This window comes from Phoxinus phoxinus (assembly GCF_949152265.1).
Source record: "Phoxinus phoxinus genome assembly, chromosome: 1".
NCBI lineage: Eukaryota > Metazoa > Chordata > Actinopteri > Cypriniformes > Leuciscidae > Phoxinus > Phoxinus phoxinus.
In genome coordinates this window covers 24,708,674-24,732,669 of record NC_136876.1, presented here as the reverse complement: position 1 = coordinate 24,732,669, position 23,996 = coordinate 24,708,674, and the positions used below count along the sequence as shown (strand labels likewise).

General features: G+C 40.1%; 1 protein-coding gene across 1 annotated transcript in view; it reads left to right on the top strand.

The window, feature by feature from the left end:
- The window catches only part of xylt1 (xylosyltransferase I), a 60,445-nt gene that overhangs the window by 13,157 nt on the left and 23,292 nt on the right, over positions 1–23,996 (top strand). Inside the window, exons 2-3 of the mRNA XM_079609536.1 lie at positions 13,461–13,983; positions 18,920–19,092. Coding sequence (XP_079465662.1) covers positions 13,461–13,983; positions 18,920–19,092 — 696 coding nt within the window. The remainder of the gene's footprint in view (positions 1–13,460; positions 13,984–18,919; positions 19,093–23,996) is intronic.

Sequence of the window (23,996 nt, the reverse complement as noted above, 5' to 3'; positions counted from 1 at the left end):
TGATATTATACAATCTAGTCTAATTCAAATGAAAAAAACAACTGCTCATGCTAAGTGTGTAGCATCTTTGTTTGGATAGTGATTAAAACGCAGTGCCTGCCTCTAATTACAAATAACATATTTTTCAAGCAACCTGTACAATAATTTTTTCACAAATCAGCAATCTGTAAAAAAATAATAATGGGTCTTTTTTTATTTTTTTTTTTAAAAAAAGGAGGTGATATAATAAAAAATAGTGTGTATGTTTTAAGGAAATTGTGGTTTAGTGTTGTAGAGAAAATACTGAGAACATACAAGAGAAACATTTTCCTCTTTTTTAATGAAACTTAAGCAGTTTTGAGACTTGAATTGAGGAACCTATTAAGCTGATAAAATTAAGGAAACAAGGCTACATATTTGTTTTAAGAGAATTAGTTATTTTAGGGGGCCCCATTTGGCGCTGATTGTTAGTTCCCAGCATGCTTTGTAAATGGCTGGAAATGAAGAGTAAATATTGAAGTTAAGTTATTTTATGTGTTTTTGAGTGAAGTGAAACATCTGTTAATGATTAATGATCAGTTACATTTTGACATTTGAAAGAGTTTCTATTATTTTGAAGTTTTGATCGTTACCATTGTGCAGAATAATTTTATTTCAATTTAAAATAATTTATTACTTTATCCTGATTTTTTTATGACATGGCACAAAACACAGTTTTTATTTTCTCTCAGATTGGCAGTATTTTTAAATAAAAATAAAAATGTACATTTAATTTTATAAATAATTTTTTTTAAGACATTTTATATTATTAAAAATAGTGCTATACAACTGAGCAAAATGCATTTTAACAGTAAAAAAAATTCTCTCCTTTCTTGCAACAAATGCATGTTATATGCATGTTTCTTCCTTCTAGGGAGTTTTGCAATCAATGAGGATGTGTGATTAAATAGTATTTTTCCCACCACTGTCTGTATTATCATTTCTCTATAAGGAATGACATAATGGTACTGAACAATTACCATATTTATATGCCATCCAAGATACTTCAGTCATACCATGGTATTTCCATGGTACATGTCCACGTTGCTGCTTTTTTGTGTGACAAATCCCTTTTGCCAGGAGAAAAGTGCATTGTGGGATTGCATCTGTAGTCACAGTGTCAGACTCATCCATAAACCTCTGTGTTCTTTTTTCTTTTCTCCCACAAGCACAGTGATGTACAATGCAACCACATTCAGCACATAGCCCTGACCACAGCCACATACTGTAAAGGAAATCAATACTTCATAACAGCTCCCAGGCAGGCAGGGAATCCTGCATCTGTGTCTACAAGTTGTAGGGAGAGACAGATAACTTCAGGTGTAACAGGATCAATGGTAGGAACCATCACACACACACACATAATGATAACTCTCCTGATATGATGCTGACGTGACGCTGGCCTGTGTTAGGATGGAAGTAGACTGGCAGCATGTGGAAGAGCTGTCAAAAGAGCTCAGGAAAAGCCAGATATGAGGGCCAAGGGGTTAGGCTCAGCCCCAATCTGAGGATCCATTTTCGACTCAAATTCTTCACAGTCATTCGTCACCTCTGCATTCCATTCATCTCTCTCTCTCTCTCTCTCTCTCTCTCTCTCTCTCTCTCTCTCTCTCTCTCTCTCTCTCTCTCTCTCTCTCTCTCTCTCTCTCTCTCTCTCTCTCTCTCTCTCTCTCTCTCTCCGTAGCCTGGCAGTCCCTCTGACTGTGTCATGTGAAGAGTTGTTCTAATCTCTTCTTTCAATTTTTGTGAGGCCTTTCCCTCCTTTTATGAGATTCTTTTCATGTTTTAATAGGCACATGAGTCTTTGAAGTGGGGTTCTCCACTCCATGTCCCATCATTGTTTCAAATTAAGGGCTTAAAGATAGCGCAGTTCCCTACATCTCAGCGTTTTTGCACAGCCTTTCCTCTCATTTCACTGCACACTCAAATTGATGAGCTCTGTGTAAACAGTTCTTAAATAAGTGTCTGAAGGGACTAGGGATGAACTCGTATTAATATTCTGGCGATAATTATTTTCATGTTATAAGTGATAACTGATAAAGGGCGATATTAAGATACTAAAATTAATGAACAAATAAAATTAATACATTTTATACTTTTAAAAAGTATAACATAAATTGCTCTAAAAATATACTCTTTATTTATATTATTATATTTATATTATAAATATATATATATACATTTATAAGTCTTGCTAGTTAAGATGCCTGGTGGGGATACTAGCATGCAAAACATTTGCATATGCATATAACAGTGCATGGTTAAGCCGGTCTCAGACCGAAGCTGTTAGAGATCAGGGTTAGCTGTACTTTGTTGGAAAGTTGGTTGCGCGTGGGCAAGTGGTGGGCAGGTTTATATCGGAGCCTGCAGCTACCTTCTACTATTATACATCTCGGACTGAGCAGAACAGATTGGCCTGAAGTTAGAACGAACAAAACTTGGGTACCAGGTTGGGCCATGTTTTTGAAACAGTGTGTCAATTACAGGTTATACATTGGTACTGTTCAATTAGATCACTTTTTTTGTTTGTAAAAGTTGTTGTTTCCACTTCAAATGAATAACACCCATTCGCAAAGAATGCACACTTGAATGCACAAGAATGCAGATGCTGTGGTTGTTTTTTAAACAAATGAATAGGCTATTTCTTTTTAGCAAGGATGCATTCAAAATTGACAGTAGCAATGGTACAAAAGATTTATATAAACAATGCTGGTCTTTTGAACTTTATATTTCTTACAATCCTGAAACATTTTTTTATTATGGTTTCCACAACAATATTAAGCAGCATAACTGATTCCAGCATTGATAATAGTAAGCAATGTTTCTTGAGCAGCAAATCAGCATGTGACACTGAAAACTGGAGTAATGATACTTTGACATCACAGAAATTGTTTTTTAGAAAATATATTAAAATAGAAAACAGTTATTATAAACTGTAATAATATTGCCCAATGGAAGAATTTTACTGTATTTTTGATCAAACAAAAATAGCCTTGGGGAGCATAAGAGACTTCTTTAACATTTTTTTTATTTATTTTTTTATCAGGTAGGTCACAAAAACACATTCTTACTTACAAGGACAGAATGCCAAGAGGTAGTTGGCTTCTTCAGGGAATACTGAGAATTAAACTGCTGAGACCTGAAGGAGATAAATCAAGCAAATGCCAGGCTGAGCTTGGATTAAATGTAGAACTGGGACGTCAGATGTGGATAATATTGTTATTTGGTTTCCAATCTGAGGGGCACATTAATGCATGGACAACAGGCATGAGCTATTATCAGAATTGGGTATGAGATGATGGAATTGCGCCGTGATGGATGGATGTAAATGAGATCTCTTAATGGAGAGGAGAGGTGATCAGTACAGGGCTTTTTTTTTCAGATTTATTGTGCTCTGTAACCAAAAAAGAAAAATGTCTTTGTTTCAGACAAACAACAGACCTCAGAACTCTCAATCGGATTGCAAGGTGTGTGGAGAAATGATGTGTGAATATTCAAACAGCATGTTTTGTTTTGCAGTAGTAGCAGAGCAGAGAGAGCAGCAAAAGTACTGAGTCATGAACAGAAGGAAAGCGTTTTTCGAGCGTCTGCTGGCATTGAATGCAGTTGCAGTGTTTTGCTGTCCGTGAAAGGGCACCCCGATGCTGAACAGGACTGTTGCATCACTATTCTAGTCAATTGATTTTCTCGTATCGCCATCCGCCCTGCATTACACTCAGATAAATGATGAATCGCGTGTTCTGCCAATGTTCTTCTAAATTGGTTTCCTGCTCACATATAGTCTATAATTGTCATTAAATATTTTTAGATATAGGCCTACAGTGACTTGTAGCAGAGAAATTTGGATGTACCTTCTGTTCCCTTTTGCATGACTGCAAAAGATTCTAATTATAATATGGCTTTCAGTTTGGTTATTTTTTACTGTTTGCTTGTTTTGTATCATTGCATGGTTTTATAAAGTAACTCTTAGTGGCGGATAATTAGGAAATGGCCTGTTTGAATGATTTGTATAGAAACTTACTTTTTATGTAATCAACACAATGACTGCAATTGTTGTGTAATTAGATTTCACAAGGGACTGTAGTTTCCCACATGCTGGCTTTCTACAGATTAGTAACTATTAAAGAAAATGGCTGGATTGCTGTTACCAACTAATATATATTTTATTCATTTGCTAACTATGTAAATTAATGAAGTTTGATTGTTGTTTTCAGACAAAAGTGCCCTTTCATTGTGGATCCGGGTGCTAATGCATTACCAAAAAGTCAAATTGAGACCTGCTGAGTTGTGCCGTTGGCCAGAGCCTTTGAAATCGGGATGGCAAGGATGGAATGGTATGCCAATTAACGGTCCAGTGCATTCTCGGGTTTTCTATTACAGATGGTGTATTGATACTCTGTATGCTTGTGCACGACTGGACCGTACAGGCAGAGAAGCCATCCGTCAAGTCCCATGTGTGTATAACCTAATCGAGCCAAACTCTACATCTGCAGTTTAGGGGTGTTAGCATGGCACCGGCATTTGCTGCAAAAACAAAGCAGGGGTAGACTGACCCAAGACGAGTTCTGCCGGTCCACTTTTGCGAGTCTGTTTGATGTTCTAATTCCTTCACATGGACCACGGAGAGCAGCCTGGATGTTTTAGTTCTCTGTTGGTTGATGCCTCCCAAATAACAGGCCTGTAAAACCGCCTTTTGCACTGACCTTGCTGCTGTCATTATGTCCAAATCTGGGTTGTTCCATTCATATACCTTACTATTAGCAATCACAGAAGAGATTAGCCCAAAATACACCCCATTTCAGTGTGCTGTTGGTGGTGCATGTGGCTGAGAGAACTGAAGGAACCAAGCCAGGGTGGGGCTGTTCTCGGTCCTGGTTCGTGGAAAGGTATTTCTGAGCACGTTGGGTTTTAGTCTGTTTACACAAGCGGAATGAAGGAGCAGTGGCTCTTCCTACACAGACCTGCTTTTTACACGTACGCCCCGCGGTCCTGTCGCCCACACAAAGCTGTAGTTCTCCCACGCTTCCTGGCTGAAAGGGGTGGTTATGTAAAGGCATTGGGGCCCAAGTCCCAGACCACTTCTTATGCGAGGAGGCCACATGTCGAGCAATCTGTCTCACAAGCAGCACCTTGAGCATTCATTAAGAAATCCTTAGCCGAGAGTGGCCGCATCCATTGTGGATTCTGTCTAATTGCTGCGCTGCCTCATTTGTATGCCTCTTTAAACATTCTGCCTACAAGGCTATACCCCCCCCTCATTAACGAAGGTTTCCTGTCGACGGAAAGGTGGTAGTTTGTTTGTTTTGATGCAACGGGTTTATTTAAAGAACAATCGTGTAATGTGATGTTGATCTTTGAAACAGATCAGGGGCCAGAATTAGGAAATTCTTCTTAAGAAAGATTTTCTTAAGGAATTTCTCAAGATAAATTCTAAGAATGAAAATTAGCCCATGATTGAATCACTCTCAAGTCATCCTAAGTGTACTGTATATGACATTCTTCTTTCAGACGAATACAATCTGAATTATATAAAAAAATGTCCTGGCTCTTCCAAGCTTCATAATGGTCGTTTCTGTCCATTATTCTGTAGTAAAAAGTCCATTAAAGTTCATCCATCCATGATAAAAGTAATCCACATGTCTCTGAGGGGTTAATAAAGGCCTTCTGAAGTGAACCGAAGCGATGTGTTTGTGTAAGAAAAATATCCATATTTAAAACTTTATAAAGTAAAATAACAAGTTTCTGGCATAACAAACATACGGATCCCACTTAAGTCTGAAGTGCAACTTATGTGAGTATTGCAACGTACTGCTGATATTTTCGTTACGCCTTGACGCACTGCGCTACTTCTGACGTGACAATTTGCCTACGTTTCGCTTTAGGTGCAAGTAGACTGCGTAAGCTAGAATTTTACTTCGTAACGTGTTAAATATTAATATTTTTCTTACACAAACTCATCTCTTCTCTTCAAAAGGTTTTATTAACCCCCCAGAGCCGTGTGGAGCTCTTTTATGATGGATAGATGCACTTTTATGGACTTCAAAACAGAAACGGCCATTCACTGCAATTATAAAGCTTGGAAGAGCCAGGACATGTTTTAATATAACTCCGATTGTATTCATCTGAAAGAGGAAAGTCATATACACTCAGGATGACTTGAGAGTAAATCATGGGCTAATTTTCATTTTTGACGAAATCGAAATAAGTTTTTGGAAATATAAAATATTGTGAACTTTATTCTTAAGTTAGAAAATAATAAGAGGAAAGCAGTTAAGAAGAATAATAGTTTAAGAATGTTTCATGTAACCGGTCCTAGGGTTGTGTGCCATTCAGAACTGATTTGAGAACGACTTAAATTCGATTTCAATTCCTGAATGTGAACTAAATTGTATTTATGGGACGTAGAAAGAAAGAAAGAAAGAAAGAAAGAAAGAAAGAAAGAAAGAAGAACCATCCTAACCTCCTGTGTGATGTGCCAGTTCTATTCAGTTCATTTCTTTACTTTTGAATTTTGCCCAATCCTGATACAGAAGAACAGAATGTGCAAGACTGATGAGATGTGGTGCTGGCAACTGGAAACCTTCTTAAAATGGCCAGCTTTCACTAGTTGAGCTGCGTGACTCCGTATCCCTCAGACTTAGGAAAGCATTTTCTGAGACAGTGCCAGAAATCCCTACCATAATGGATTACTGTTGACCACTTGATACAAAAGCCGCGGCCTTAAACCTTAAAGCAGCAGGCTAAGCCTGGCTTAATGTCTGCTCATTTGCACTGGTGAGAGCTGTGGGCCCTGCTCTTCAGCGGGAAGAGGATGATGCCAATCAGGCCTCATGCCAACAGGTGCTCAGCAAGCTTGGGGCTGTGTTCAATAGGAAAAACACCACAAAGCGCCTCAAGCAGAGGCTTTAGGGGGAATCTCAGCACTCTTCACAGAGAATCCAAAACTGATGATTCTGAGCTTAGTCCAGCACAGCTTACTAGCTTAGTGCACAAATCACAGACCAGATAGAGGTTCAAATGAAATCTTCATGCTTGAGGCACTGTCATTAATGCTTGAACAATTAGAGCTTGTGTCCTTGTATTAGTTCTGTTAATCTGTTAATGGTGAAGGCTGTATGCATGTATCAAAGCTAAAAGCAGATGCAATGCTTTTGAATACTATTATGGTTTTATTCATAAACTAAACATATTATTGTCTGTAATAAAGCACCAAACATAATCTAATGAGCCATTTCTTTAGCTCTTTATCATAATAAACCCCAAATAAGGTTAATTTTTAACAATTAGTGGAGTAAATACAGCATGCATAGTAAGAAGTAGGTCAGGGTGTTTTTCTGTGATTTTTCGTTATAGTTGGGTAGATTTGTGCTACGTCTGTGTACAAACGATCAGTCATGTTGTGGCAGGCCGTGATCAAGGACTGATGATGGCCTCTATCCTTACGTGCTGGAAAAGAAAGCTGTGTGCTTTCAAGTTCAGAAGCTTCATAAACATTGAAGTTGCCATGCAGAGGAGTCATCTTTTGAAGTCCCGCGATCTTGTTGCGTAGCGAGTTATCAAAGACCGTTTGAGCCGGTTACATTTTCCATCCATCATGAATGTTTGTCGGGATTCTAAATGGGTTTATCTCAGTGTTTTTGGGTGTGCATAGTGGAAAGTAACTAAGTGATTCTAAATTACAGACTTTAATGTGTGGAAATGCGATGGAAACTGTCATATGAGTGTTCCTGGTCATATTGTGATCGTTTGATCGTGCACATTTTTCCAAATAGCAACGTTTTGTCCTTTAATTAAACTGTAATAACTTGCTCTTCCTTTGAAATATGGGTAATTTAGATAATGTTAACAAATAGAGAAAAATATAGATGGGCACTATTTTAGCAAGCTCACGTTTGATCTGGCCTCTGTTCACGATTCAAACAATCGCGATGAATTGTTTGTTCTTGAAACTTTTTCCGTACTGGATCTCACAGCGCTGTATAGACCGATCAGTGAGTAAAGAAAGCCGAGCAGATAAATGGTCTGCTTGGTCTCGCTGTTTCGCTGTTAAACATCTTTATTGAAAAATGTCAGATTGTGGAAGTTGAAATTGTGCAAACGTAGGTTTTTTGTTTTTTGCCTGCACATGTTTTTTTTAAAGTCTTGATTAACCATGAACCACAGATGAAGTTCTCTTCCTCTTGTCGCCATTTCCCACATTCGCTATCTTTTTAGCTCTTATTCCCTTTTCTCTATCTTTTTCTCTTCTTCTAAACATTTGTCTTGTCTGCTTGGTCTCTGAGATAAACAATCTTCTCTAATGTAATATCTTTGTTCTGGCTTTGCGGCATCTCTTTGACTCCTGTTGGCCTTTTAGAAGAAGGTGTTGTAGCACTGACAGTCCGCTGAGTGTCTCATGCAGACCTGCTCTTCTCCACCTGGGGGGCTGAGCTGGGCTTATTTGTCATCTCTAGTGGAAGCGCTTTTCACTATTTTTCCCAGTAGCCCATTCAGAGCTGTGAGCAGGACTGGCTACGGGACCAGCCCCTTCATTAGACTGAATCACACAGGACAGGAACACTGCTCAGAGCAAAACAGTGTGAGATAAAGAAGGCAGAGCGATGTCTCTAGGTATGCGAATTGCGAATACTGTACTATACTGGTCATGTTTTTGTATGTGTGGTTGTTGCATGCATGTGTGTAAGACTGCATGGCTTGACAAACAACGAAAGACTTCCTCTGTGTTTTTTGCTGTTTGAAAGAAAAGCCAAGTTATGCATCAAGTTGTTTCTCTCTGCCTGTCCTCTGTGTCTGCCTCATTGTAAGGAACAACTGTGTTTGCAGAGGTGATGAAAGCCCACAGGCAATTCTCACTCAATCTGCCTAATATTCGAATCAATTTTAATTCAGTTCTGTTTAGCTCTGCCTCCATCTCCAGGATGAAAGCACAAGGTGATGGCAGCAAGATATAAACACCCTGAGAGTATGGTAGAAATTTTGGATGATGCCATTGACCAACATCTTGTGCTTAGCTTTATTTGGAATAGCATTATTCTGTAGTAAATAGCTTGAATACTGTGCACAATATGCAGATTCTTTTTTTTTTTTTTAAAGCTATTTGAATTGGAATATGAAGGGGAATTTAAGGAAGCTATATTTATTGAATTACATTTTTAAAATAAATTATATTTAAAATTCAACAGTTAATGGCATTCTGGGAATAGAAGTGTTCTTCCAACCTGGTCTATTTTTATGACATATAAAGTATATATAAAATGAGTAAACCTCAAGGCCTATACCTTAAATCTTTGAGTTTTGAAAAATCTTTTTTTTTATCTTTCAAATGCATGCATTAGTTATATGAATTTTCCTTTATTTATTTATTTATTTTTGTCTTCCTCCTTAAATTCAAATAGCAATTTTTCAATCTATTTGCTACCTTAAATTTTGGAAGTTAGGCTAAATGTTTTCCAAATCAGTTCTGAATGGCTCACTACCCTCATAATGACCTTCTGTATTTCATGTGCCCGATTTGAACCTCCATTTCCATGTGACTAATTTCAGCCCTGATTTTTTTCTTTTCTTTTTTCTTGACTCATTATTTGATAATACTGCCAACAACAGCTATCTCTCACTAGTCTTAAGTGTATAATGTGCTGTATGCAGTACACCAAACATAGCCCTAGTGTTCTTTTGTACTTGTCCACAGTTTGACCTTTACGAGCAGGTCGACTGTGGCTGTTTTTATTAAGATTCAGACACACACTCTGTGAATGAGGATTCGATGTGGATCGCTGCCATCGGTTCAGTTTGATTGAGTAGCTTGTAGACAGTCACAGTGATTGATGGAGCTGCTCACTGTGGTGTAGGAAAGGTCAGAGTTGGGTTTCAGTGCCCGTCCCGCATGCTATAACCGGCTCGCAAGCTCACCTTCTGTGTCTAGTCTGCACATGTGACTGCCCCAAACAACGCCCCTCCCCCCCACTCCCCACTATCCTGCCGGAGTTTTATGTGACTCATCCTGCACTGACCCTGCGCAGCCACCCAGGAAGGGAGGTCAGGGAGAGGGCAGCCTCTAGGAAGGTGACCCCTGCAGCCCTGGGGCACAGGGTGAGGCAAACTTTGCTGACCTTCTGCTGGGAGAAGCAAACTGTAAGGTGTTAGATATGGTCAGAAATAGCATGAGTAGTGATTGGTTGGATTTGCAGCCAGCTTTTCCCTGTACAAAAGCCTTATCATCTAAGCAAGTTTATTGCATTAGCAAATATAGGTGAGATGTTATAGGTCAGAGGCTATGAGATGCTGTTCATGAAAAGTGATGCTTTAGTTCCTGGGCCATTGTCTTGGGTCATAGTCGCATAGTTTCATTGCATGACTGCACATTTCATGTCTACATCCATACGTGCACCAGCTCACACATCCGTTCCCCTTGCATTTTTCCTCTTCTTTAAGCTTTAAGCTGAGTCATGTTATGTTTCCTGATGTCCTTTTGCTTCAGCTTCACAGAGGACTGAAGTATTTATGACTCTTATAATAGTTGACTAACAGTGCTTCCATTCAGTCCCATTGCTGTTAGTCCAACTAGCTTCTGCTGAGATGTGATTCACCTGTAGGTATCCAGGCGACTCATCTCCTGCACTTGGGTGCTAGTGCTACTACTACATGACTTGTAGGAGTTATGGACGACCATTATCCGCATTTTTTTATAATTGAATTTGAATACATCTTTACTTATTAGTCAGGCCATACAGATTGGTTCATAGCAGCTTTAAAGTGATAACAGGAAAATGATGCATTTCGGCTGTTGTTCAGTTCAGTGTTGAGTGGTGGTGCATGCTAAAAGAAGAGCATCAATATTATTGTTCATACTTGGTTAGAGCTGTGGTTCATAATCTTTTTGACTCCAGGATGCTTCATTGTCCACAACAATATTCAAAGGCCCTGTGGCTTTTCCAATTTATTGTTAAAAAATGAATGCATTTATTGCTTAAATTCTACTGTATCTTAAATAAAAAGTGACGGGTTTAATGACCCTTGAAGTCATATTATTTTTTCTGTTTGTTAGTGTGAAGCTGCTTTGAAACCATTTTTATTGTATAAAGCACTATGTAGATAAAGGTGACTTGAGATGTATCTCACACAAACATGTCCAGGTCAAATATCTATCAATTATATAAATGTCATTGAAATTGTCTTGAAAATATTGTAAAGAGGTTACTTTTTTATGCCATTAATTCGTTCTTTAATATTCTTTAAGAAATTAAGTTCCTGACAGGATTCATGTGATTCACCCAATAGGACTCGGATCAAGAGATGGAGTCAACCTGGATCAGAGCATTTTTCATAAATAATATTGTATTATTCCCACAGTATCCACATATTAGCTGCTGGACTGTGAAGTCGGAAGACAATCAGGACAGATTAAGGGAGTGTTGTTTGGTTTAAAGTTTCATGTGTGCACTCTCCCTCAAACCTTATTCATTCATTTAAACCATTAAGGTGTACAGTTACATATAACTATAGTTGTCAAACAGTCTCTGATGTGAGGCATTGAGAGAACAGGCAAAGCAGCATTCCATTCTTGGAGCGTTCCTCACCGCTATGCCAATGACTGCAGGGATGTCATCTCTTATATTTTATGTCATTTATATCAGCAATCATACATATCCACAGTTACACCAGAAACTAAAACTAAATTGCTCTTATTGTCATCAATCCAGCTGTGTACACAAGAAGTGCTCATCTGTGGCACAGTTACAGTAGACTGTACTTTTCGCTTTTCTTCTTAGATTTTTTAAATCGTGCGTCAGTGTTGACGATATAGCAGAATCTCTGCCGGTTGACACATATCTACGGTATACACTGCCGTACCTCCCAGTTCTAGTGTTTGTGTGTGTGTGGCCCGTGATGTTCTTCGCCATCAGAGAGGCAGAAAAAGAGCCAGATAAAAGTGTGCTTGATAAACGAGTGTGTGACTCCCACCCTTCCTCTGATGGATGATGCAAGAGAGAGGGGAGCCTCCTCCCCTTGAGAGAGAATACAGAAGGTCTGCGACTGCCAAGGTGCTCAGCGGTGCAGAGCAGGGCTCCCAGAGCACCTTGGGAAATGACAGATTTTTGCAAGCGATCGATAGTCTTCTCTCCAGCAGCCTAACTTACCTCCTGTGGTTGCTCAGGCTATTAATCCGGGGCACTGTAATTTCCTCCTGAAAGCTCCTGAAAGAGGAGGAGGAGTAGCAGACAGGAGTGTAGTCGGCTCTAAACGGCAGCCTTTAGAGGGCCAAAGTGTGGGTGACGCGACAGGGATTTGTCTTCGAAAGTTTTCCCTCGCAAATAATACACTCTCCGAGTTCACCAACAAGCATTAATAAATGTTCTGTTGACAAATTGCACCATAACAATAAGGAAATGAGAGTTGCAGCAGTGTAGTCTTACTTCCTGTCCTCATCTCCTTCTCTTTGATTTTCTGTTCGTTTGTCTCCATTTCCTCCTATTAATGTCTCTTGCTGTCTACTGTTATGTATTCTTTAAGACCGCCGCTGTAATCGGTGAACAAAATGAGTCGAGGAGGAAAAATAAGAGCAGTTGACAGGGGCATAGGAACTGTTTAAGAAGTCGGGAGACTCGATGCGTGGGGAAGTTAGTGAGAATGTTACAAGTGGTTGTTGTAATGTTGAAATGGTTGTTGTCACAATTTATATAAGGCTGAGATTTCCAAACACTCAATATGTTGTATTGACTGTTATGTAGTTCCACCTTGGAGTTAAAAGAATTAATCACATGTTTGATAATTCTGACCAGAAACTTTTCAATGGTAGTGTATTGTGTTTATGTATAGCCGTTGTTGTGTGAAAATTTTATATGAATTAATAATCAACATCTTTGTTCAGTATAAGACTGAGTTGGTTAACTTGTATGTTTAAGCTGAAATGGGCAAATGGATTGCTAATATGATCAGCAAAATATATAAAGAGATAAAGTGAGAAAAAAATAGCGCATTTATTTGCAAAACACCATTTAGATAGATCGTCATCCTGTCATGTCAGAGATCATATCCTCTCCTAAAGCTTTCACAGCAACCGAGACGTCTCCTGCAATCAGATCAGCGCTTAGGGCATGGCTGTAACCTCCTTCCTGTTGCACACCGTTGCCTGTGGAATATTTCATCAACAGTGACATTTGCAGGAAACTGCAAAATATCAAAAATGACCCATACGAAGTCATGCTCCCTGTGAATTACTGTGTGGTTAAAGGCAGATAAGGTTACATGTTCTTCTGAATATATTTACTGTTGCCAAATAACTCCTCATATACCCGTACACATGTAAATACACAGGCTTTTACAGCACACAAGTAAATGCTTTCTGAAATGTAAAACTAAGTAGTGCTGTGGGCGGTTGGCATGACAACGATGTTCGGTTGGTAGCAGTAACTGATTTCAGCTGTTTTGTCTTCATCTTTCAGGAAGGCTACTACTCGCACCGGCCCAAGGAGAAAGTCCGTGTGGACAGCAACAACGAGAACTCCGTTCCCAAAGACTTTGAGAACATAGACAACAGTAATTTCGGGGCACGTTCGCAGACACAGAGACATGCGCCTGGCAAGCACAAACAAGGCCTTCTGGAGAAGGCGCATGCGCAACAAAGCCTGGGCAAGAACTCTAATGAGGTCATTCAGTATGCACAGAACAAAGGGGGCTACAATCAGACGCACACCGAGCTTCACCGGAGGGCCAATCCCACCCTTCGTCCTCAGCAAACCCAGCAGCACCGGCACCACCTCCAGCAGGCCAAGCGATCGGCCACACCCACTGCAGACATCAAATACGACCAGCCACCCAAATGTGAGATCAGCGGCAAAGAGGCAATCTCCGCCCTTTCTCGCGCCAAGACCAAGGAGTGCCGGCAGCAGATAGTGGAGGTTTACTGCCGCCACAAAGAACGCCAGCTCATGCCCGAGAAGGTCACCCGTTATTGCCCCGTAGAGGGTGAGTTGACTTTCTTTAAACTTCATGCTCCATGTTAAAGGCATCATAAAATCAAAATAGGACTTTTGAGGCTTTTAGTCCATGTTTATTAGCTTTTTTTTTTTTTACCTTGTAACGTTTAATCAAAATGTCTTAACTCAAAATAACAGACTTCTCTCTGGTGACGTATGCTGGACTTTTCCAGTTCTTTTAGTCTGCATAAATCCAGCCCTCCACAATCGCCTACAAACTCACATTAATTTAAGTCAACGCCCACATCTCAAAATCCAAAATCCAAATCCAACAACAGATAGATGCAAGTTCCCGGCTTCTCGTCCTACTTATTAAAACCTGTTACACTCTGTAGATGTGTCGCTACTTCCATTTCATCGTGACTTTCCGATATATACATTTAAAAGTCTATCTTTTTCAGGAAAATAGACCAAAATATTGATTATTAATTCTACACAACCTTCTTACACTACATACTGTAGTTTCAGATGCTCTCTAGAAAGATAATGTCCCACCCCTCTGCAACTGACCAGCAATAGAAAATGGTTCATTGCTGTGATGTTACTAAAGCCTTTTTTTAAGGGGATGAGCTATTTGATATTTACTGTTCAAACTTCCTGTTTAAAAAGAAAGTACGTCACCACTGGACAGAAAACTGTGCGTGTCGGGTCTTTAACTCAATGTTATGACGTTTTCTTTTGGGATGAGGACTAATTAAAATCATCAACCTGTACTAGCATGAAGCGAAACATTAGCTGGAGTTTATGGGAGTTTAAGATAAATAATGCTCAAAATAATGATGGTTTTCCTGAAATAATTGCCATCCTGTCTTTGGAGGTTTATGGAAGTAGTGTATTAAGAGTCAAAGGGCTGGTAACAGACATTCACAGCACTTGTAATTACAATCAGAGACAGGCTGGAAATGAGATTCTGGATTTCCGCACGAGGTTAGACGGATGTAATTGCTGCACAGTGTCTTTTTTCCCTCTCCATCTCCCATAGCTGACTACAGAAAACATATTCATGCAATTATGCAGTGCTCAGTCTTCTGCACACAAATCAGGGCTATGGATGCGTTCAAATAGAACAGTGACATATCTTCTCGGGGCTCAGAGCCTCTGCCTGAAGAAACTTCCGTAAACCAGAATGGGTTTTGACAGATATGACAGGGACATCACCACAGAGACATGAGAGTCTGGGACATGCAGAGGTTTTAAGGGGGTGGGGCAGGGCAGGAACTCTTCTATTTCCAGCAAGTACAGTAGACCGACCTAGCCACATGGATGGTGTTTGAATGTATTTATAAACAGTAATTGCATTATGCGGTAACCGACGAAGACATTGATGGCGAACAAGTGAGTGGTTTGCCTCAATGTTTGGCAATTAGCACAGAAGCAACGCAAGTTTGAAGCTGGCGGCAGGTTTTTAATGAATATCGTCAGATGAATGAGTTTCAAATGTGGTCCAGGCTGTCGGTCATGAGGGCCCACAAGAAATCTGTGCATTTTTAACATTTGCTCTTGTTGACTGTTGAGAGAAGTCTGAAGAATAGATTTACTAAACTGAGAATACTGCCAAAGTTTCTAAACTCGGTGGCCCTTTTTGACAGCTTTTTACTTGAATGGAGAAATATTGAAATTTCCAAAGCTCTTTGTGAAGAATTATTTTCTAAAATCTGACAGTGGTGTTATGAAATTAGTCTCTGTAGAAAACATATATTATCCAGGCTGGTCCATGCGTTTACTAGAGTAAAAACAAGCAATGTTTCTAACCAAAAGTTAAACTCTTTTAACTGAAGGGACTGGAAGCACATCCATTCTATTCTTTTTTCTTTAGGGTCCCATCTACTCCTTTTTAATACTGTTTGCACTGTATATTTGTTCTGCTCCACTGTACTCTGAGATTTATATCCTTAGCTTATGTAAAAACAGTTTGTTTCCTCTAAAAAAGCACTACTGTTCAAAAGTTTAGGGTCAGTAAAAACATTTTGATTGAAATTAATACATTTATTCAGCAAAGATGCATTGGACTGATCAAATTACATTAAAGACATTTATAACATTACAAAAGATTTCTATTTTATATTCATGCCTTTCTTTTAAACTTTCTATTAATCAAAGAATTCTGAAAAAAAGGTTTACTGTTTCCTCAAATACATTTGGTAGCACTGTTTTTAACATTGATAATAAGAAATGTTTCTTGAGTAGCAAATCAGTATATTAGAATTATTTCTGATGGATCATGTGACACTGAAGACTGGAGTAATGATGCTGAACATTCAGCTTTGACATCACAGGAATAAAAAAAAAAATCTGTTTAGTAAAATAGAACACATTTATTTTAAATTGTAGTAATTTTACAATATTAGCTGACTGTTTTGACTGTATTTTGATCAAATAAATGCAAGCTTGAGAGACTTCTTTCAAAAAAGTAAAAATTCTGACCAAACCCAAACTTTTATTATTGGTGTTTGTCTCTATTACAGTGCAAGTCTATTAACACTGTTTTTAAATTCTTGCATTGTGGGCCGTGATTGTGTCAGCCTCGTGATGGAGCGGTATCGGAAAGATCTTGAAGCAAGAAGCAACACAGATGCTCCGACTTTTAAAAATGCTCACCGCTTCAGGCGAAATCACACAACTCCACTTCTATTCCTAGATGTTCACATACTCTGATAGAAGGCCCAGTGTTTCACTGAGAACAAGTAGGAAACAAAATTAAGCATAGGGACAGATGATGAACTGGCCAGTTCACACCCCATAGAGACAGAGGACACTGAGGAGTTAAGATGGTGTAATTGCCTTTAATAAAGGACATTCATGCCTTTCCCAGCCTCCACCCATCCAGGGTCAGCCAGGTCCTCCCTGAGGGCCAGGAGCGGTGCCTTCTCCTGCTCCCTCACAGGGTCTGGGAGACCGGTGCCGTTTGGGACAGTAACGACAGGCTCAGATCTCAGATTATAGTCATTACCCCCTCATGGTCCATGTCTTCAGTCAGCATGGCCTTATGCCAAAACATAGTGCCTTCAGTGTAATTTCATATGAGCTTTTAAAATTAACCTCGTGGCCTGTAATGAGTAATTCAGCTTGCCCTTCTTTAGAAGTGGCAGGCTATACCATGACATGGAGAGAGAAGTCCGCCATGTATTTATTCTGTGTGCATTTTTAGAAAGCCACAAATGACCGAGGCTCAGCCCTTGTGGTCTGTGCCAAGCTATTTGTGAGCGCTGAATATATGTCTGAAGGAAGGCAGGGATGGTGTCTTATATCTGCTATTGTGGAGATTGTATCAGTGAAACACTTATAGGCCAATAGGTGATCATGTGGTGGATTGCTGCGGTTCTGGATTCCGGCGCTATAGCAGTGTTCTCGGATGGATTGAGGTGCCCTCAACTCGGTTTAAGTGTTACAGAGGCTCATCTGTTTCATCTGGGACCATTGAGGGAAACTCTCAATGACTGCACCACACAGTCAGTTTTTGAGAGTGATGGAGTTATTTACTAACAGGAGTGTCTCCTAAATTGTCCTGTTCTTATATTAAACAAAGCCCTTTTTCTATTCCCACAATATTCATGAATAATAACTGTAACTATATTAGCAAAAGTAAATATCAAAGATGGCGACTGCCAGAATGAGTTGTCAGCTAAAATAGTGTTTTTTCATTAATTCTCTAAAATGAAAGCATTGTTTTTGCTCATTTTTTGCAGTATTTTTGCTCCCTTTAACCTCTAAAATTTGTGATCACATTGAAATCAAGTGACAATATTGACCAAAAACCAGTGAAAACTACTTTTTATGACAGCCATAATTATTCAAATGAAAAATTTAGAACTACCATACAATGGTTTGGTAAGATTTTTTTTAAAGGTTCACTATGTAACACTTTGGCACTCTAGCAGTTAAATGACAAAACTGCATGCATTCTGCAGAAGAACAATGTTTTGGTTGTGCTTTGGCTCTGCATGACTGTGTGGATGAATATGGTTATCCTGCAGCTCGTAACATATTCACTATTAGGCTTAAGAGAAATAACCAGTTTAGATGGAAAGGATCTTATGCTTAAGACTTTACTGTAGCTATAAACATTAATAGACACTGTATTTCATTGAAAATAAATTCCAGCAAAGCGCTACAACAAACATAGTGAAATGACCCTTCACAGTAATGCTTTACAACTAACTACGAACATATGTAGGGCTACATATGGCAATTCATCTGTCCAATAAAATAGTTAACTCACCTGTTGAGTAATAAAAATGGCATTTGCACATCGCTTTTACAACATTTCAAATCCCTCAGTTCTCGCCATCTCCAAAAAGCCAAGCCAATGTTGATTCTTGTTTTATTATGAGCTTTGTTGTGTTCTCTTTTTGTTAGCAGAAGCTCCTCTGTTCAGTTTTTTTTTTTTTTACGAGTGATTCCCTGGAGGTTTGAGATTTAGTTGCTTCATGTCAACCTTTATCGCTCGTTGTGACAACTAACCTACGCCACTCACACATGCGTCAAAGTAGAAAGAACAACTTTTCTCTATTTACGGATATGATACGACACGCACGGGCAAGTGACGGCAGAACAGCAATTATTTGAAAGATAAGTCTTTTGTAACATTATGAATATCTTTACTATCACTTTTGATTAATTGAATGTATCCTTGACAAATAAAAGTATTCATTTCTATAAACAACATTAGTGTACATCAATAAAATGATTAAATGACAGGTTTTGCCAAACTAATCAGATTTTTATTTGTATTTGTGAATGGTTAGAAAACATCATGCCCTCATAAAAGTAAAAATGCCTCTGAAAATCAAATACCAGGTGCAATCATTGCCCTTAAATTAATTTCTGACAACTGACAGCCTAAATATGTGTTATATCAAGAAACGGCTAATTTAGTCTAGAGTCTGTTTTGGCTAATGTGTGTGTGTGTGTGTGTGCTTGCGCAGGCAAAGTGAATGTGAATGTGCAATGGGAGGACGACTCGATGGAGACTGTGCCTGTGGTACCGGTGCGGATAGCCTTCATGTTGGTGGTCCATGGACGGGCCTCTCGCCAGGTGCAGCGTCTCTTCAAGGCCATATACCACACATCTCATTTCTACTACATTCATGTGGACCAGGTATGTCTTCAACACGCATCCGATTTTTATATTTGTATAATGGTGAGAATATTCTGAAAAGATTGAACAGCAGGAGAGGAGTTGTGGAGTTGTAAAGGTGTTAACAAATATATTAATATATAAATAAACTATTTAAACTCCCTAATTAACTAGGTGGTTGTTGGGTGAATTGTTGATCGTCTCTGAGAGCAATAGTGGGGGATAGGAAGAGAGGAGGATGCTGGGTAAACAGTGGGCTCCAAACCACTCCATTCATTCAGTACGCTGTTTCAAAAGTGTGATGGAGGATTATTAAAGAGCCATACCTCAGTGTCTTTCACACCATTCACTCTTTCAGCTTGGCAAGTGATAGAGTGTGAACATGAAAGGCTGTTTGTTCACACACACACACACACACACACACACACACACACACACACACACACACACACACACACATAATGTTGCAACCCCCTCCCTTAATTACACATACAAAAATACACTTAATAAGCTACTTGAATTTATGGCAGGAATGCGTAGGGTGAGTACTCTGTCTTGTAATTTTGAAAAAGCAGGATAAAGAGCTGCTTTTCAATCAGTCCATCATCGTGGAGACGAGCTTTATGGCTCCATAAAACGAGCAGAGGAAAAGAGGTGTTAAAGGTGGGGTGATGTAACACGGAAGCATAGGGAATCAAAGACTGTGATGTCTGAAGACCAACATAGTGCTTCACACTCACAAGTTTATCACAAGCACTATACTACCAAAAAATCACTTGTTTAGGATTTTTGTCTTGTTTTCTAGTAAAATATCTAAACATCATTAAAACAAGATATATGTACTTGAGAAGTAAAATTGTGTTCGCTTAGATAAATATTTATTTTCAGCATAATCTTCACTAAAAGTTTAGGGATACACAATATTGTGTATATATTAGAGAATTTTTAAAAATGTATCATTCAATATTGGATGTATATCGGTCTATATTTAATTGTACATTAATTGTTTAGGTTTCCTTTGCTGTCATCTAACTCTTAAGATTAATATTTAAAAACACTAATATTTGAATAACACTGTTCAGTGTAATGTTTAGCAAATCTCAAAATGATTATACATTTTTCATATTGTACTAAATTCATATGACTGATTTGAGTTTTTTGTGTTTTATTATTATACATTTTTTTAGACAAAGTAATATTGCATATCAATATCTGGAATTTATCGGTTATTGGCCATAGCATGTAAAGAATCCTTGGCTATTGAACATAATTTTAATATCTGTGCATCCTTGCTAAATTTTCTTGATTTATGCTTGACTTTTTGTCAATAAGGTAAGAAAAGTACATTTAATTAAATTTAATTCTTTGATGATTGTTACATACACCTTGTGATGCACTTTTGGACACACCATCAGTTATAGTTCCTGGGGTCATAGGGGGTTTTGGGTCTTTCAACTTCAGACCCCCTCACCCAGGCAACCCGACCGGGAGTGATCAGTTCCCAGCCTGTGTCCAAGAAGCGTTCACCCACTGTTTGTCCCTCCTGATCCACAACCATCCTGAGGCTTTTTCTGCAGCCTCTGAAGCTGCACTGATGGCTCTTCTCTTGCGTGCTCCTGTGATTCCCAGGAGGCTGTAGGCCCCGCAGAGTGACTTTTCTGCAAAGCCCCTTCCCCCAACCTCGATGGGAAAGCACTGTGCACGCCACCCCCATCCCCGACACTCCTCCACCAGCTCTGCATATTTCTCCCTTTTCCTTTCCCTCGCTTCCTCCATCCTCTCCTCCCAGGGCACTGTTAGCTCCAATAAGATAACCTGCTCCGATGTTACTGAGAACAGAACCATGTCGGGTCTAAGGCTAGTCTCCACAATGTCTCGGGGGAACTTGAATCGCTTCCCCAGTTCCACCCTTAGCTGCCAGGCATTCGCTGTTCCTAGCAGGCCTGTCTGAACTGTAGGTCGGGAAGGCGGGGGTTCTCCTGCTCTTAAGAATTAAATTTTTGCGCCTTGGTGGTTGTAAACGCTTGCTCTGATTGATGGCAGTAGTAATGGACTCAGCAACCACCTTCAGCACTTGGTCATGGCGCCAGCGGGTGCGGCCATCCCCAAGTGCTTTAGGACAGCTGCTGAGGATGTGTTCCAGCGATCCTCTTCCCTGGCACAAGGTACATGCCGGAGTCTCAACCTTGCCCCAACATAAGAGATTGGATGGACTGGACAGGGTGTCATTGACAGACTGAATGAGAAATTTGATGCGATAGGGCTCAGTCCTCCACAGCTCCGCCCATGAAATCTTTCTTTCCATGGCATCTTCCCATCTGGTCCATGCACCCTGTTGCCTCAATCCCACCATCTGGCTTGCACGCTGCTCCTCGATCCCTGCCCTCACTTCTTTTTGGACCAGGTCCCACCTGTCCTTACCCTTCAGTTTGTTGTAATGGGTTGTTGGAGTACTTCCCAGTCCTGCACGGCCAATCGCCACGGGACCCACCAGTTCCTTATGACGCAGCTGAGATTCTGCCTGCTCCACCGCATGTGATAGGTGATCATGTGCCCTCCACTTTCTGCCAGTCCTGACCTCAATGCCCTCTTGAAATACTCTTGGGTCCTTGGAATCCCTGTATTGAAGCACCTCCCTTGCTCTGGTAACCATGAACTCCTCACTAAGGCTGTTGATCGGCAGCGTTAGCTTGTTCTTTTTGCCGTAGAGGGAAATGCTGCTCAGACTTCTTGGCAAGCCCAACCACCGTCTAAGATAATTGCTCACCCTCCTCTCAAATCCTTCCACAATGGAAATTCGAAATTCGTACACCAACAATGGCCACAATATCCTAGGTAGGATTCCATGTTGGTATAACCAAGCTTTGAATTTCCCCGGTATGCCTGACTTGTCAACTGTATTCAGCCAGCTCTCCAGTTGTTCATTTGTTGCCCTGATGGAAGCGGCATCCTTTAGAGAGCAGTCAAAGGTTTTCCCAAGGCTCTTCACAGGATTCTCTGTGACTGATGGGATTTGGGTACTTCCTAGGGAGAAGTGAAACAGGTCTGTTACCTTCCCTCTCTTCAGTACCATGGATCTGGATTTTTCCGGCTTGAAACGCATCTTTTCCCAGGTGGTTAACCTCTCTAAGCCCTGAAAAATCCATCTGCATCCTGGGACTGTTAGAGTTGTTACAGTCAGATCGTCCATGAATGCCCTGATGGGGGGCTGACGGATTCCAGACTTGGTTTTGGGGCCTCTGCATTCCGGCTCAGCGGATTTGACCAGCATGTTCATGGCCATGGAAAAGAGAATCACTGAAACAGTGCATCCAGTGATAATCCCCTTTTCCAGATGATGCCGCTCAGATGTAACTTTGCCTGAAGTGATCCTCAGATTAAAGTTGTTATAATAATCCATTATGAGGATCTTGATGCTGCTTGGAACACGATGTCTCCCCAATGCTACCTCCACTAGCTTGTGGGGTATGGAGCCATACGCATTGGCTAAGTCCAGCCATAGTACAGCCAGGTTTAATTTCCCTTCACAAGCCTCTCTAATCAGTTGTGTCACTACTCCACTTTGTTCTAGGCACCTGGGAACCCCTGGGATCCCTCCTTTTTGACAGAGGGGTCGATGAACTGGTTCTTTAGGGAGTCTGACAGCCGTTAGGAATGAATACTGAAGAATATCTTCCCCTCGACGTTTAGCAGCGAGATGGTCCTAAACTGCTCTATAGTGGTTGACTTTTCTTCCTTCGGAACCCACACCCCATCTGCAGATCTCCATTGTTGGGCAACTTTCCCCCTCCTCCAGATGACCCTCAGGATCTTCCACAGATGATGCAGGAGCTTGGGGCACCTCTTATACACCAGATATGGCACACCATTCGGTCCTGGTACTGAGCTGGTTCTGGCAGCCTTAACAACAGCTTGAATTTCTTTCCAACCTGGTACTTTGATGTTGAAGTCAATGGTTGATATAGGTGGATTAATGAGGTGTCTGCATTCGCCAAGGTTCTCTTCCCAGGCTGCATCGCTATAGGTGTCATGCAAATAGGCACCTATCTCCTCTTTTGAGCAAGAAAGTTGGCCACTGCGCTTCTGGCCTAGTAGCTGTTTGGTAAACCCAAAAGGATTTACAAGGAAGGCAGCTCGTCTTTTGGCTCTCTCCTTAGCCCGCCTCCTATGCCACTCTGCTCGGCAGAGGGCCAGCAGCTTCTTTCTGAGGATGCCCCGTAGTTCTGCCAGCCCTGGCTTCATATCCTCGGTCGCCCCCTTTGAACTGTAAGGCTGGAGAAACTGGTTGGAGAGATAGACTGGTCTATGAAACAAAGGAACTTGCTGGAAATTAACATCTGACCTCCCCCATACAGTCTCACTCCCTCTCACGCCTAAAGACTCACACAAGAATATATATGTGGTTTAATATGAATGATTATTATGTTTAGTATCATTTAAAATGTCTCAGAGTGAGTGGTACAAATGTCTCATTTCCAACTTAGTTAAACAAAAAGAAATCAGGTTTTGAGAAGTTTAGAGAAACTGGCACAGAAAGGAAGGTTGTCTCTAGGCAAATGGTCTCCTACCCCCAAAAGGTGTCAACTCTGAATGTAAATTCCCATTGTTTAACATGTGAAAGAGGTTTTGGCTATTTAATGGAATGCGGCAGAGGAATCGGGGCGCTTTCTGTATCTAGACTGGCCCGTGATGGCTGGGAGTGACCGAGACTTCCAGCCTCATGTACTTGCATCAGGTTGGGTTCGCATCTCTTCTTTTTATTCATGTTTTATATTGATTATCTTTGAATTGATTATACAATTGACCTGATACCTGATTTAATAAATTGTTACATTTGATTATTCAAACTGATTTTGACCTTGTTCATTTAATAGTCTAAAAGTAATAATCAAACATTCGCTCACTTTTAGTGATGCATAGATATT